This window comes from Salvia hispanica, chromosome 3, assembly GCF_029641045.1.
Source record: "Salvia hispanica isolate PSC_SH4W2 chromosome 3, Shi_PSC_v1, whole genome shotgun sequence".
NCBI lineage: Eukaryota > Viridiplantae > Streptophyta > Magnoliopsida > Lamiales > Lamiaceae > Salvia > Salvia hispanica.
The window spans coordinates 15,427,579-15,445,302 of NC_142694.1; the positions used below are offsets into that span (position 1 = coordinate 15,427,579).

The window sequence follows — 17,724 nt, forward strand, 5'->3', positions numbered from 1 at the left end:
GCTCGAGGCCGGCCTCGCCGGGTCGCGTCGCGCGACGAGATGTCTCGTCTCGTCGAGACGAGACGAGCCTCGCAAAGCTGACTCGATGCTGGCTCGTCTCGTCGAGACGAGACCGAGCCAAAATTGAGCCCGCGTTGCGGATGCTTTTAAGGTGACACATTTTCCTTTTTAGTTTGTCCCAATTAAGATGACACATTTCTTTTTTTTGGTAACTTTCTCTCTCCAATTAATACATTCAACCACTTTTTCTTACTCCTATTAAAATATCCATCTTTTTTTATCTCTCTACTTTAATACATACACCTTCCCTCTCTCCAATTAAACACTTTAACCAATAACTCATAAAATCCCATGCCGGCTAAGCAATGTGTCATCTTAGCCGGAACGGAGGGAGTACTAATTTGTTGGACTAAGAGTTGATAGTTAGTGACTTAGAGTTTAATCGAATCTAAAACAAATTTTATAAATTTGGATTCATGTTTAAAAATCAATTATTATATTCTGAAATATAGACTACTTTTATTTTAAAATAACATAACATATACATCGAATCATAACCAATATTATTAATTATATACTATAATTAATTACTAATTACAATCTAATGTACTCCATAAATATAAATTCTACTAGTATCTAGTTAATTGCTCTATTTTAATAGAGTCATTTAGAGAACTTCATCACTACCTACACCTAATTGTATGCAATTAATTTCAAATAAATCAATCATATTTTGGTTCTTCCAGTAATCTTATAAACTGACTGAACAAATCATAAATTTAATATTTTTTTTTCAATTTTTTCAGGAGTATAATTAAGTTGGGTAAAATTATATGATGTGACATTCAAAAAATTCAACAAGAACGAGACCGTTAGTGAATTTTATATTTTTGGAACACACTTAGTACACAACTCATTATATTATTAATTTGAAGCATGTAAGTTTCAAATTAATAATATGAAAATCAGAATACTTAATCAATTCATTTAGAAAAAATGAGAATAATGTTACAATTCATTATTTTTACTACTGATTTTTTATACACTATAAATTTGACAAAATTCATAATCAAATAAGAACTTGATATGAGTCATACTAGTATCAATTTAACATGCAAACTAAGCAACAGAGCTATAACAATTTTATTTAACTCGATAATAATTATCAAACCAAACCAAACCAAACCTTATTTTCAGTTTATTTAACTCGATAATAATTATCAAACCAAACCAAACCAAACCTTATTTTCAATTTATTTAACTCGATAATAACTATCAAACCAAACCAAACCAAACCAAAACTTATTTACAATTTATTTAACTCGATAATAATTACCAAACCTTAAATTTTTACTAATTCATCCACTATATATAATTCTTCAACGGTGGAACCATTTATTTCATCAAACGCTGACACTACATAATAGAGCCACGTCACCATTAGTTGACAGTATTGATTTGTGATCAGAATATAGGCATCTCCAATAAAGCGAAAATCCTTGGTTGAAGTCTCAATGAGAATAATTTTTTTATATGGATACTACATCTTACTTTCTACTCATCAAAATAAATCTTTACAATAATTTATAAGATCTATAATTTTACTACTGATTTACTTTTTAATCAAATCAATTTCTTTATACGGAGTATAATTTATTTAGCTATCTTTTCTTTATTCTTATTTCATGCGTAATTCTTAAAATACTTTATGAGTTCCGTACTTTTACTAATATTAGTTTTTTTTATAGCTAAATATAATTTTCTATATATTATTTATTCTAAAAATATTTTACTTTTATTATTCCACATTATATCTTATTCAATGCATATCAAAATAAACATTTAATATACTCTATGAGATCTTAATTTTTATTACTTTACTTATATTATTTGTATTTTATTTTTAAATTAAAATCAAATTTTCAAATATTTTTATTTATCCAAAAATAATTATTTGTATTAACATATGTTTATGATATGAAATCTATATACAGTGGTTCAACCGAGAACGACAATTGTATATTTACCTGTGGTTAAAGGTGAAAAAAGTAGTACTACATGCTCGTTCACTTCTATTGATTGCACTTCCTACAAAATTAATTTTTGGATCTACCACTGATCATCAGAGCGGACGATAATGTAAGTGGACCATGAACTCGAAGGGTTCAATTTCGTTCTGCCATCCATTATCAGCGATGACCGCTTACCGTCTCTACCCTCTAACACGTTTGATGATTAATTGAATCCAAAATTGGATGTAATTACTTTTCCAAATTGAAGAAACATTGAACAGAAATAAATGGAAATGTGATAAGTAGAGAGAGAGAGAGAGGGAAAGGGGCCCCGGTTCTTACGGTGTTCATGTGATTCTTTAAAAGTAGGCTATGGAGATGGAGTGACGTTTGAGTTGACGTCCTGACACACACACACCACACACTTCTGTCAGCTCCAAGGAAACCACCATTGCAATTTCCTCTATTTCCCCTGCCTTCCAAAATTATTGGATTCTTTTCTTTTATTCCATGAAATGAATAAATTCTTTTTAAAAGAGATTATATGGAGTATACATTATCATCATAACAATGATGGATATTGTTGTTGAAAAAGAATTTTGAATTTTTGATTCAAGATATGCCATCCAATGGTGATTTTTGTGAGATCGATCTATTAGGAAATAAATGCGCAAGGATAATCTTGAAAAAAGTGAGAATAGTTTAACCAATTCGATACAGTGTGTATGTTTGAGGCGATGTTAAACCAAATATTCGACTATATAATTTTCGGATGAGGACAAGAACCACTATATTTATTGGTAAGTTAGAGAGCCCTAATCCGGGTAGGAATAGGAAACTTACGAGGACCTTTTATCATCGCGATTGTAGACTGTTTTACTTCATTTCAGGCCCTATACTTCAACTATCTCGTGTGATTTTATACTGGTTGATGGATTTTACGGAAACTAGTTACAATTCAATTTATTCAAATACGTGAGTCGAGATCAACCAAACCCTAACGATATTTTATCGCGAATCGATTTGGTTGGTCAAGTTTTTGTCATGTTTAATTTCTCCATCTTTCTCAGATATTTATTTTATAGGAGTAGTACTTATAAAATAAAATGTGAAAAGTTAAATTGTGGAAGTAGAATATATAGGTAGGTAAAGCATGCATGCATGATGAGTGAAAAATAGGGGTAGGGAAAGATAGCTCTAACTTTAAAAATGTATGATCAAACATAAGGTATAGTGTTTTTTGTGCGTGGTTTCATAAAGTGAGGGAATTGCGGGAAAAAGATAAGCTAGATAGCGACTACACACACCACACCTACCCCCCACGGTTAACCTTTTGGGCTCCACTTAACCTATGCCATCCCATATCTATTGGTTCGATCCGAGTGTCCAGGGGCGGAGCCAGGAATACAAATGGGACGGGGTAAAATATGCGAAGAAATTTTGAGAAGAGCCATGTATGGAGAAATTTAGAAAAGATTTTCCAAATTATAAAATAAAATAGCATTTGTCCCGAATTATCCTAGTTTTCCATTTTATAATGTCTCCACTTCATTCGTTATATGAGGCATCTTATAACAATTTTGTCATTTTATCTTCATTATATTCACCGGAATCCCCAACGATTTTAATGTTTATGTACATATATTATCCATAATATAGTTAATCTAGTATCACTGCAGGTGGCTTTCAAATTGGTCTTACTGCAGGTGGCCACTTATCTCCACTAACATTATTGAGTTGCTCTAAATATGCTTAAATAATTGATATTTGTATTTTGATTTAAAGAATTTGGTGGTTAATAATGTACTAGTTGGATGACAAATCTACTAGAGCTTGCAGATGTCCTGATTCCTGAAATCAAGATAATTTCTTAGGATTTATGGCCTTGCATTATCTTCTTGAATGTATTATATATTTTGCTAGCAAATGCAAACCATTTTGATTTGATGGCTGATATGATATGTTGAAAATAAAAACAATATATTGGTCGACAATAAATGCAATTTATTCAATTGTTGAATGTTTAATGCAATTATTCACTACTTTATCCAAGCATTAATATCAACAACTACCCTAATAGAGAAACTAATAGAGAAAGTAGTTCAATTTCATTTTAATGTCTAGCTTAGGTTTAGGTTGTGACATTCTAAAAAGAAAAATATATCATTTAGACGAGGACGAGAATTATATGTTTTTTAAATTTCCCACTTGATATATACGTGTCTCTCCGATATTGCATGTGTCTCTTTTAAGGCCCTCAAACTTTCTCATTTCATTTTAGCTATATGCTTTGACAAGACATCAAGCAAATGCTGAATATGATTTTGCAAATCTTGCTCATCATCATAGGGTTTAGCCTTTTTTTTGAAGGCCTACCCTTTTTATTTCAGTAGGAACATGCTTTAGTGATTTAAATAATTGAAAGGAAAAAAGGTTTAGATTGATCTATAGTTGAATGTTATAATGTGGTTATATATTTTGCACATAATGTTGGCTTACATATGACAAGAATTGTTGTGGCCTGTAAACTATAGGACTATGTAATTTTATAATTTCAGTATGCATTTCAAATTCATATGTTGTGTTTTTTAATGATCATAATTAAATAATAATACTAATTTTTCCAATTTGGCTCATTTCTTTTCACCAAAGTATTTAGAAAAGACGAGAAATTTGCAAAAGCTTGAATTTTGATCAAATTCTGGTCTTGTGACCTTAACAATTAATCATAAAATTTAGAAGTATCTAATGCGATATACAAAGAATTCTATGTGGACGAGACCTGTTGATAAATTTTATCATTTTTCTCGACACACATAGCACATGTATAACTCAGTCACGTCATCAATCCATCGTCGGGTGTCGTCGATGTTAAATTTTTCGGATGTTACACTAGAGACAATTTCACCCAAATTATATATCATGGTAAATTTGAGAAAAATGTTAAAACTCATCATGGTAAAATTGAAAAAAAATATTAAAATCAAGATTAGTGATAAGAATGAAAAATAATGTGTGGCTCATATATTACACGTATACTATAAAGTAAAGTGATTACAATAAAATTAAAAATATATACCATGTCAAATAGTACAATTAAAAAAGAAATATGTCAAATCAAAAGGGACAGAGGAAAAAACACTAGTCATAGATATAATTTAAACCCAACACATTATTAAACTAGCAATATATTTCTAAGCTTTTTATGAAAACATATAGATATTGAGTTGCATAGACATCTAAGGATCTATGGTACTCCTATAATAGTACCATAATATCAATAGTAAAGTAATTCTATGTAACAGTGATAGAGCTGTGTTGTGAAATATTTGGTCAAGAGCTACTAGCTATAGTCAATGGTTTGATCGATTTAAAAATGTTTGTCAAAGAGATGACGTGAGACACAACGTGCTATTAGTGTCTCGTGTCTACGTTGTTGCTATGTTGAAATATATGTAAAACATACTACCTCCGTCCCCCAAAATTTGCTACACTTTGACCCGACACGGGTTTTAAGAAATGTAATGAAAAGTGAGTTGAAAAAATTGATGGAATGTGGGTCCTACTTTTAAAGTATTAGTTTTATAATAAAATGTGAGTAGGAATGAATTAGTGGAATATGAGGTCCACTACCAAAAATGGTAAAAGTGAAGTGTATCAAATTTTCAGGGACGGACCCAAATAGTAATATGTATCAAATTTTCAGGGACAGAGGTAGTAATTGAGTACATTTTGTTAATAAAATTATTACTAATGATATTTATATAGGTACTCCTACAATTATACAGTACTCTCTCCGTTCTATAGCAATGGAAGCGTTTCTTTTCGGTACGAATATTAAGAAAAAATGTATTAGGTGAATTAAGTAAAGGAAAAATAAAGTGAAAAATGAAAAAGGTAGAGAGATGAAGAGAGTATAAAATAAGAGAGAGTAAAATAGGTGTGAAAAAATGTGTTGACTTTTACTAAAAAAGAAAATGACTCTATTACTATATAACGTACCAAAATGACAAAATGAATCTATTACTATGGAACAGATGGAGTATATAGAAATGTGAGTGAGATTATGTAATACTAGTATCTAAGTGTTAGCTGGATTAGTGGCGGAAGGGTGGAAATGACCACTAGGGAAGTTAATTGGGCTAACTGTGCGGGTTGTCGGTCTATTCGATTACTGATCATTCGAAATACTTACAATTTTTTCGGGTCAAAAACTGCCAACAATAACTCTAAATCTTTGGATTTCAGGATAACCCGAGGGTCAATTGGCCTCGAAAGTTATTATACTCCTTTCATCCCACTTAAAATGACACATTTTCCTTTTTAGTTTGACCCAATTAAGATGACACGTTTCCTTTTTTGGAAACTTCTCTCTCCAATTAATACACTCAATCACTTTTTCTCATTTCTATTGAAATATTCATCTTTCTTTCTCTCTCTATTTTAATACTTGCACCGACCTTTTCTTTCTCCAATTAAACACATTAACCAATAACTCCTAAAATCTCGTGCTGACAAAGGAATGTGTCATCTTAGCCTGGACTGAGGGACTAATTTCTTTTAGCATATGTATAAATCGAGTTTATGTTAAGTTTACTAAGTATTTATGTCAATTGAATTGGACGTAAATCTTTAAACTATCTGCGAATTATGATTTTCCCTCATAATTTTACAAAAATGTTGTGTAATTGCATGCATTTATTCAAACTTCGATAAAATCGATCATCTTTTTCGATTGACTATTATTTTCCACGTCACTATTACTTATCCCCCCTCCATCTCATCAGATTATAGCCCTCTTCTTCCACAATTTTGATTTGGTGGGAAATATCGAAATATGCCAAAATTGATGTGTTTACAAACTAGGATTAATTCAATTGATTATGTGAAGAACATAGTTTGTGAGCTCAATAGCCAATTACTAGAATATACATTAATCAATTGTGGATATTGACTTAATAAATTGCACTCCTACAACGGATAATTTTCAATGACGTAATGATTGTTTAATTCACAAATATATTCTCTATTTTAATTTTGGATTCTTTTTTGCTCCCTCTTTTCCATTTTCCTAAATCCAAACAAACCAAAAATGATGATGCCTATGTCAAATAATTATACCACCAATTTCAGCATTGCAATTCCATGAGACAGTTGGAGCATGTGACTGTTGCAGAGAAACAGATTGAGTACTTCATTAGATTCTTGGATGCTTATCTCTCTGATCTTTAAGTGCTACCAGTCAAAATAAAACTGATTTACATGTCCCATTTATTTAGTTTTAATTACCATACAAATGATACAATACAAGTCACTCCTGATCTTCATCTAGACATGAGTGATGAGTCTTAACCAAGTGTTACAATAGACAAAATATAAAAACACATTCCAAAAGACTAATCTATCATTGAAAGCAAGCTTGTTTGATTTAGTATTCTTAATAAATCGATATACGATAGTGGAGTTCGTAACAATTGACTCCCTTTAAAGGCCAACGACCTTGTTGGTCACAACTGGCTCATATTTTAAGCCATCACTTCGGGTTGCTTCCAAACATCCTCGTTGGTATCCCAAGGTGAGAGAGCTCATTTGGTTTGTAAACCACCCATATGTTGCCTTAAACAACGGATGCACAACATTCGAGTACATAACAATCGCCCCACAACAGAGGACAATGTGCTGGTCACATGGCTCTTTTCTCATGCCACCACTACTAGTTGAATTCCAAACGCCCTCGTTAGTATACTAAAAGACTAGCCTATCGGGTGTGAGAGAGAGCTCATTTATGTGAGAGTCCATTACAATCGCCCCTAACTCTCTATTTAAGGGTCTACGTCCTCGTTGGTTACTATTAGCTCGTTTCTTACACCACCATTCTGAATTGGCTTCCAATCATCCTCATCTAGTCACAATTAACTACTTTACCAGACTGCCACTTCGTGGGCCATCATGACAACTTGTTGGACTTTTCAATGAAAGCACCAATGTTACAAACCATTATAGAACACATTCCAAAAACTAGTTTATTGGGATAAGGAGTTCATTTGTTTATAAATTTTAGGTCACTTAACATAAAGAGTCGATTTTGAACAACACTAGATCGCAACTTAGCATTTGTATTGTCAAAAACGATAATTAGTGGCTTTAAAATTTAGCAAACATAGTGTTTGGGATACCATCATTAAATTTCCTGATCTATAGCTTATGGCATGAACCTTTGCTAATATTTAATCAATCATTGATACACATATTTACACATAGCTTTTTCTAAAAAATAGGACATAAAATAGAAACCCCCTAACAAAAGAAGGGTCCCCTCTATGACAACATTTACTACAAAGCTAAAATCTTGCAAAGGCTGCCATGTTTGTGCTGACAGCCTCTAGTGTTTCCCTCATCAGCATCAAGATTGCACTCAAAAGGAAAATTTTCCATTACCATTCTAATTCATTGTTGTCAGATTAAATAAAGAAGAAGACACTTTCCCTAATTCCTCATCCATTTCTCATCAACCAATCAAAATATCTGCTTTTCTTCAGGCCAAATCATTTGAAGAGAAATGATACTGTCCTTTCTTACACTTGCATTTTTGAAATAAAGAAAATGTATATGTATGTTTGATTATTAAGATTTAAATTTCTATAAGCCCATAATCAAAAACCAATACGAGGTGTTGGGTGGTGTACAATCTCTGCATATGTAGTCCATTTCTATCAAATCCAAGAACAACTTGGGCCAATACATTGAAGGAAAAAAGAATCAAATTTGCAGAAAATGTCATTTCATATTTCAATGTGATGTTTGGCTCTGTCATAATATGACAGGACGTTACCAATGTCGTGCACATTCAGACCAATAAAAAATGAAGTGTCTGAAATTAATTTGGGTGTACAAACAAGAGCCCAATAATTGAAGACAAACACCAGACATTTCATCAAGTTTTCAGCAAAAATACTAAATAGTAGAAGAATCCAGCAAAATAGTGAAGCCCTTCGAAATATGTAAATGTGTCATGGGAGAGTAGCACGAAATATTGATCATAACGATGTGATAGAAAAAGCATTTCAGGAGTTAAATAGTATCTGTAATGTGCAACTTGAGAAGACATGTTTAACTATGGTAAAGCATGACTCCCGGGACCTCGCCTTTCAGTTTTCATAGTGTGCAATTAATGTTTGACCGAACCAAACACATTGCTCGTATGAGAGAGAGAGACATTTCGGTGCGATGAGGAGAGGGTGATGGTATTTTACACTGATTGAGCGTCGCGGCTGATAAAGGCTTGCTCGAGGCATTCAACTGCACTGTTGTAGTTTAAAAAACCCATGTACCAGAATTCATGGTCATCGATGGATATCACCTGCATATACTTTTCGGCTGGATTTGTTCTGCTTGTTGAAGGGTTGATGGCTTTGAGTTGATGCAACGGGATAACAACCTGCCAAAAGGTGCCGTTAAATTACCTGATTCATATGGTTTATAAATCATCTAAACACATGTGGCAAACTGGTACTTTGCTTAGCAATGACAAGGCAGATGAGATGAATTCAAACAACATTTTTTGTTTAGTTTTATAAAATTGGTCTCATGATTACTTAATAATGATCTTTTTCTTCAAGATCATCACTATAAAGACACAAAAGGAAACTATTGGGATGATTGGAAACCCACAACCAATACAGAATGACGAGTAGTTATATCTAACATGTCACTACATGCTCATAAAACAACCACAAATTTGAAATACCCTCTTGTCATCCAGAGGCTACAATAAATAGTGCAAGTAAAAATAGTCCGGATTGAATCTATGTGACTGTTAGCTTCAAAGAGTTAACAAAATATCCCACCACGTAGGATAATGAATGAACACAATCAAGCAACTAGTTATTTCATAGTCTCTGATATATAAACTCCAACTAGTCATCCATTACACTTTGTTTCCAATATTTTCTAGAGAGATGTTGTTTCTCCAGCCTGATAACTTTTTAAGAACTTGAAGATGATGCATGTACTCACAAATAATAAGGAATTAGACAATATCAGAGTCCAATCAAGATACCATAAACTGTAAACTCTGAGATTTGGTAAAACGATTAGGTCAGTGAAGCAGCATAATGCCAGACAGACACATGGGAATGAAAGAAATGACTAATGAACTTTGAGGCCAATAAAATATCTTCACAACTCGGTTAGGAGAGTTATTTATTAGTTCGAGCTTTAGGAAGTTTACAATCCGTCACTGCCATTACTTCTGTTTCCAATATATGATGTAAACAATATACTTCCATCATTATCTCTTTAAAAAGTTACAGAGTCTGGACATTGAATTGTTATAACATATTTGCAATTAACAGGATATGTAGGATGGAATTAAGAGGTGAAGAGAAGGATCAAGAATGACAGAAGGTTGAACTTCAAAGCAGAAACTAGTCTAATTCTATGTTACTCACGTGTACAGTCTAGTTTCATAGGATGAGAGTCTTTTAGCGAGTCTTCATTTGTTCAATATCAGTCAGAGAGAGCAAATATTATGGGGAAACATTCAGACATACCTTATAATAGCTCCATTCAGTTTTATCAGAACCTTGATAGGAAAGTGGAGTGTCACTACAGAATGCAAGCTTTGCAGTGGAGACATACAAAACACCCATGACAGGACCAGCTGAAGTGGATAAGTAACATGCAAATGAATTTTTTAGTTGCTCCTCTGGAACAGTCTCAAATGTTTGACGAAATATTTTTTCATAACCGCCTTCAGCTAGAACCTTTGTTCCTTGCGCAATTCGTCCTAAGGCAGCATCCGCCATGCTTGGGCTTGTTTTCACTATATCAACAAAAGTAAAATTTGCATAATTTTGTTACAAAATGCATGCATTTATCCTATGTATAGCACATAACATATCACCAAAAGAAAAACAATTCCAGGAATACATGGATCTCATGCAACAATCTGTTTAGTGGATATGCAAAGAGCTGTTATTATCTAGTAAGAGATGCTCTTGGCTTTGTGGTTTACTTAATTCTTACTTAATAATTATCAATGTCTTTCAGAATTTCGAAGTGTCTTGAAGTCACCACTGTCAAGCATGGTAAACGGTTGTAAATATTTCCACAAAAATTTTATCACATAAATCCATGGATTTGGAAACCTATATATGAGTCAACAGCCACTAGTCACTTCCAACAAGGCCAATCCAACATTTTATAGTTAATACCCTGCATCAAGACCTCAATTTCAGCTAGTATTGCAACTTACATTGGCATTGTATTCATTTCTCCCTAATGCATGTTTTTACTTAGGGGGTGTTTACTCGAGTGATAGGATCCATTGATTGAAAAAATCCAAGCTAAATCACTGTTTACTTTGATGGGTTGATTATTTCCAAGCTTGTCTCACCATCTTATCCTTCAAATAGTCAATCTCAAACTATTTTCAATCTATCCTATCACTCTAAGAGTCAAAGTAAACGCCCTCCAAGCTAGATTACTTTGATTGGTTGATTATCCCTGATCTTGTTTTACCATCTCATCCTTCATATAGGCAATCTTGTATTTAATCAATCTGTCCTATCACTCAAAGTAGCCCCTCTTAGTGTGTGTTTGCTATGTCTACAAGTCCAAAGTGCCATCGATCAAGAACCAAGTACTTTTGACAAGCGTCTTCAATCAAAGGAAAAATAAACATTCAACAACACATGCTTAGCATTTATTAGTTCTTATATTTATTAACAGTGAAGAAAGTTTGTGATGTTTCCAGCAAAGGAAATGCTTACAGTGCTGCCAAGTGTTCCCAGCAAATTCCTCAGCCTTTTGGGATGCTTCTCCGACTTTCTTCCTCCATCTCCCCAGCACATCTTTCACGCTACCCATAGTTTCTGAAAACCAAAAAAGTCCTCATTCGATCTGCCCTCACAAGCATAAATTTAGCTATCCACAACCACTCAAACAATTTATAACACTTAATCCAGCAGAAAATTAAACGATTGTACTGGAAATTACTATAAGCCAATGGAGTACTTCAGAATAGATCGAAATATATCAATACAATTATACATAAACCACCTTACTGCTGCTATATCTAGGGTTTCAGTTTTGTATATGGAAATAACTGAAAAAACTCAAATTATAAAAACGTGTGTAGTGCGGATTCAACCTCTATTTCATCGAAAACTAATGCGCAATATCCAATTGAAAAAATCCAATCACAAAAATCCAACATATGTGCAAATCAGCTCCGATTCCAAACCTTTGAAATTGAATGACGAGGAATCATGCGCAGGCGACGGCGAGTAACTCTCGTAGGGATTGGCGGATCCGCGATCGGAATCCCTAGGCACCAGCGTCTCCGTCACCAGTTCCTGGCTCCACCGCACCGATTTCTTCGCCCTCACACTCTCCGCGTTGCTCTCCTCTGCTCCACCAGTACTCGATTCCTTCAAATCTGAATCACCGACACTAGCTAGACCTCGGGCATCAGTTTCGCCATTCCCCGCTGGCTTCGGGGGGGCGGCATCTGGAATCGGGTGGGAGGCGGGGGGCGAATCCTTCGGATCCGGATCTAATGGTACCGATTTCATTTCGTCGCCGATTTCTTCGACAGCGTTCACATTGATCTTCGGCAGCTCCATTTTTCCGGAAATGGAAAAAAATCCGGAAAAAGTTCAAATAAAGTGCGAGAAATTAATTACGAAACTATAAATTGCGGCAGCGCGTGGGATGGCGCGTGCGGCGAGGTACGGGTGAATGAGAAAGGTTACCGGTTATACCGGTGGCGGTGGGGTGTGAGTGGGAGACGGGGTAACCGGTGAATTTAACGCGGGAATGAATTAATGAATATATAATCTCAGTTTTCTTTTTCTTTTTCTTTTCTTGACTAATTGATAAAGTGAATTGAAGTAGGCTTCCTTGTGTGAAAAACTGTACTACTATATATTCCTTTACTTTATATTTCTATTTATTTATTAACTCGCAGGAGCCAAAATAATATATTAAAATCCAATTGAAATTTTAAGAGTTTGATATTTTTAAATTTAAATCCGTGGCTCTAAAAGAGGATTAGTTATTTCCTTTTCCTTTCGTGGGGAAGTTTATTTTCTAAAATATCATTGGACAATCAGACCTTGAATATAATATCTACAAAAAAAGTTCCCATCGATTTATTAAATTATTTGGAGGCTTTAGTTTTTTTCCTTGTAGCAGTAAATACTAATTTTATTATTCTTAATTTTGGAAAAAAATAGGAGATGTAAAGTAGTACTCCACTAATATTAGTCCATAGGTTTGTCACTATACAAAGTTGGATAAGTTTAAATTCAAATTCAATTTTCTCTTTCATTCTTTATCTTGATTTTATTACTCCAAAATATAGTTCTAATGGTAATCAATTTGTAAGGCCCAAAGTGTGCGTTTAGAGCAAAGTCCAATACATATAACTACAAGCAATTTTTTAGCCCATTAGTTTATTTCCACATGAGTATTCGCAAAAATAATTACAAATAATCAAATAAGGAATGCAAATTTTGTTCAATTTGAATTTAAAAAATTCGGGTGGTAAGCTTGTCAACGGCAAATTTTAGAATTGGCATAAATCCAAATTTCGTTAGCTCTTAATTTTCTAGAGTCCGATGTATAATCTAAGATTAATTTTATCATTTCAAAATTCTTTATGACAACTTTCTAATATTACTCATAATATTGAGTTATATTAACCGAAAATAGTCAAAGATGGCTTTAAAATTGTTCCCATGAAAGCCCAATATTTTTGTCTTTTTCACCTGAAATTTGAATTTATATAACAACATGATTAACAATGTACTATCAGTAGTTTTTTCAATTTGAATTTATTGACCGCTGAAACTTGAAATAATGTCAAAAGTAAAAAATTTATGTTTGGCTAAAATTAAATTAAAAATTTGGTATACTTCGTAAAAAAAATTGGAACTGTAATCTAATTTATGTTTTGATTTTAATAAAAAAAAATTTATCGAAGAAGCTATGAAATATGTATTAGACTTTCAAACGTTAAATATTTGGCTCCGTCTCTGCAGATATTTATTATACCATTATGCGTGCATGCGTACAACTACTTGCGTTTTCAACTTTATTTGTACTGTTGTACATAATATTTTTGCAGATTATCTTATTTTGTCTATGAGTATTACTCCATATGATACAATTAATTAATATTATATACAATAAGAACAACCATAAGTTAGTAGTATAATTGATTTTTAATAAGTCGGCGCAGTTGTCATCTCAACCAAAGTTGTAAACTACTAATACAAAATATAGTTATAAAAGCATAGGTTAAGATAATGAGATAATCATATGTGTGAGTTGTGACAGCTCACTAATATAAAATCCAAAATAACGTTTCCATGTTAGTTTGTTGAAACCACAACGATGTTGAGTAGGTTTTTCACGCATATCGAAAATTGACAAGATTATGTATATTAATTATATCACGACAGATGCAGAAAATAGAACTTATAGGATTGAAATCGACAAAGAGGATTGTCAAAGATGTCGACGGTGTTGCAATCGTTGTTAACAATAAATGACAAATAAGAGAATAAAATTTCTCAGTTCTCATAAGCTGACGTTAAGATTGATTGACTTCAATCTAATCTGAATCCAATACTTTTACTCAAAAAATGTATATCTAATAAATCTGGTAATATACATTTAATTTAACCCAATTTTATGTATTTTCTATTCTCCCTCACAACACCCCTGTACCTATCATCTTTTATTTTAAGATCATACAATATTTTCGATTTAGTAAGTATAATCACATTAAAAGATCATGTACTAGCAATGAACACTCATTGAGCTGAGTAGTACTATGCTTGTGCTTGCCACAATTTTAGTTTAGCAAGCTCGAGTTTTATAAGTTGAATCATAAACCTTTTTTCTTGATCGATTCAATGGGGAAAAATACTAATTTTGGAGACTTCAAATAAACCAAATAGAAAATACCAATCGAATGTCGAAAAAGTTATAATCCTTCAAATATTATATACTACTCCATTGTATATATGTGTAGGTACATGAATATAAAATGTAGTCCATATACTGAGGTGCAATCATTTAGACAAAAGTAGAAGGCTACAGCTCATGAAAACATTTATTTGCATGTGTTTTCTTAAGTGCAGCAAGAAAGTATTGCAGTGAAAGCAAAGCTATAAAATGATGATGAGTAGTATAGTTTAAATTCTATGATTTTATAAATTTTCCATTTAAATTTAATTTTCAATCAATGAAAACTAAAAACTTAGGTTTATGAATAAAATTTATTAAAAGGAAAAATGAATGTATGAACAAAAATGACACCTCATATGCACGTGTGGAACATGTTATTGTTTCAATTATATTCATGAAAAATCTAATTTTTATTGTTTAATTGATTCCTGTGTCTCTTTATATGTCTTCCATTCGCACACCACTCTCTGTAACGCATAAACACAAACACCATGCCTGCATCATCATCTCTGAAGCTTTTCCTCCTCTTAGCGCTGATCGCCACTTCCTGCATGGCCCAAGCGCCCTCCGGCGCCCCCACCGTCTCCCCCACCGCCTCCCCTGTCTCTCCGCCCACTTCCGCTCCAACTCCGGAATCCGCTGATTCCCCAACACCTTCCCCTGCTCTGGCACCGGGCGCCCCTGCCCCCACCGCTGATCAGACGCCTCATGGAAACAGCGCTTTCTCCAGCAGGGCTGTATTCGGCGCCACCGCTGCCACGGCGGCGCTTGTTGCGGTGGCGTTGATTTAAATTTACACGCTGGAATTTGGCCTTTTGTCAAGGGCTTAGTAGTCATTTCGTTATTCCATATTTGCCGTCATATTTCTTTATTTCATTGCCTTTTTTTTATTAGTATGTAATTTTATGTTATTGTTATTCGATATCTCATTGTTACAAGTCTCGTATGTATGTGAAATCAGTGGATATTTTTTTTAATGTACATTTGATTAAGAAAAATTTAGATGGTTGGTATCCAATGATTAAATGGATTTGTGAATCATACCTATATCATTTAGAGATGAAGTAGGAGTCCTTCAAAACAACACTAATCAAAACAATACTAAACAACACTAATCAAAACAATACTGATTCGACACGACGTGAGAAAGGAAAATTAGCACTGTAGTAAAAGATTGTGAAATTTAAGATCAATTTTAAAGATAATGAGAAAGAGTTGTTGCTAACTTATTTATAATAATAACTAATAACTTAAAAATTATATCAACTTAAAAATTAATAATTAATATTCATGTACACAATTAATATTGAAACGAAATCCACCTCAAGTCCCATTTTAAGGTGTACATTTTTTTTTTTAAATTCAGGCCCAGTTAATTAAGTTGGTCTTATGGGCCTTCCACTATTGGGCCTTAGTTGGCTAATCAGATATCAATATTAAATGTTTGCTTGAACACAAACAATTTAATGTAAGTAGAAAGAAGCACACATAGTACTCGGGGCAAATGATCACTTAATCAAATAAGAATCTCTCTTAATGTAAAAATTACAAAAGCCACGCCCACTTAATGTATAAAGAAATTAATTACACTTAAACTTATATAGTGACTAAATTTTTGTTAAATATAATTCTTTTTTGTTAAGTATTTGGCGGGAACACATATGTATGTTTATGTAGCTTCTATTTTGTAAGCGGATCCATAATGATTCCATATTCATTCTGTGAGTATGTTGACTCGAACTTTGATTTATCAGTTAGAGAGAATCTTAATTCTTATCGACTAAGTTACGCTTTATCGTCGTTTTAAGCTCCTCCTTAGTTTATAGCTAAAAGAAAATAATTATTTAAAATACAATCATAGTCAATGATGCCATATTGCTTGTTGGCAATTGTTGTTTTTTTACCATGTATCATGTTCTTGCAAGTAAATAATTCATGTTTTATTTTACTAAACTTTTACTTTTGCTATACATTCTATATGCTACAAAACAATATTTGCATAAAAATTAATTTACGTGGGTGTTACTCTTCCTATATGTGTGTATATGCCAAATAATGTGTCGCAATTGCTTACGTGATCAGATCGAGTCATTTTCATTCCTTTTGTTTTAAATATATTTCTTGATTCTTTAATTAGGCGTATACCTGTAAAACCTTGATCACCACTCATCTTTTATGTAAATCCAACCTGCCCTGTTTTTTTAATTTATTTACATTTTCAAAATCTAAAGAGCATCAATACAATAACGATAGATTTTTGAACGTTTTCTAAGTAAATAGCCTTTTTAGATGATCGTACCACAATTCAAATTTTCAACTGACACATTAGCATTGTACTCTAACCACAAATCATATGAAGCATGCATCGACGTCTTATTTACGTTCTCATGGCGCTTACAACCTAGGTTTTCGAAGCATTCAAACAATAATCCTCAGTTGCATTCGACTTTTCACCACACGGTCGCATGTCAGTATCAATTGAATAACAACATCCTCGGCATCAGAACTGTCTTTTTCCTCATAGAATTTTAGAGAGAGAGAATATAATTGAAGACGAATTAAGATTGTTTAGTATTTTGTTATGTTTATAGATGAAAAGTTTAATAAAAGTATAAGAAATTTTTTTAAAAAAATTGCTCTTGGTGTGGTACCACACCTAGCAACGCAGTGTTAATTCCGCACCTCATCGACAATCCGAGCAGTGGGGTACCGCTAGGGACCGCGGCCGTTA

The 17,724-nt window shown here is 33.0% G+C and overlaps 1 protein-coding gene across 1 annotated transcript; it reads right to left on the bottom strand.

Moving 5' to 3' along the window:
* Window positions 1–8,941: 8,941 nt before the first annotated feature.
* On the bottom strand, window positions 8,942–12,812 carry LOC125215251 (putative GEM-like protein 3). Its single transcript, XM_048116618.2, has 4 exons — window positions 12,259–12,812; window positions 11,786–11,887; window positions 10,565–10,836; window positions 8,942–9,450 (listed from the first exon to the last, which is right to left on the bottom strand). Exons 1-4 carry the CDS (start codon window positions 12,638–12,640, stop codon window positions 9,262–9,264), a joined length of 945 nt encoding a protein of 314 aa, XP_047972575.1. The 5' UTR covers window positions 12,641–12,812; the 3' UTR covers window positions 8,942–9,261.
* Window positions 12,813–17,724: the final 4,912 nt, after the last annotated feature.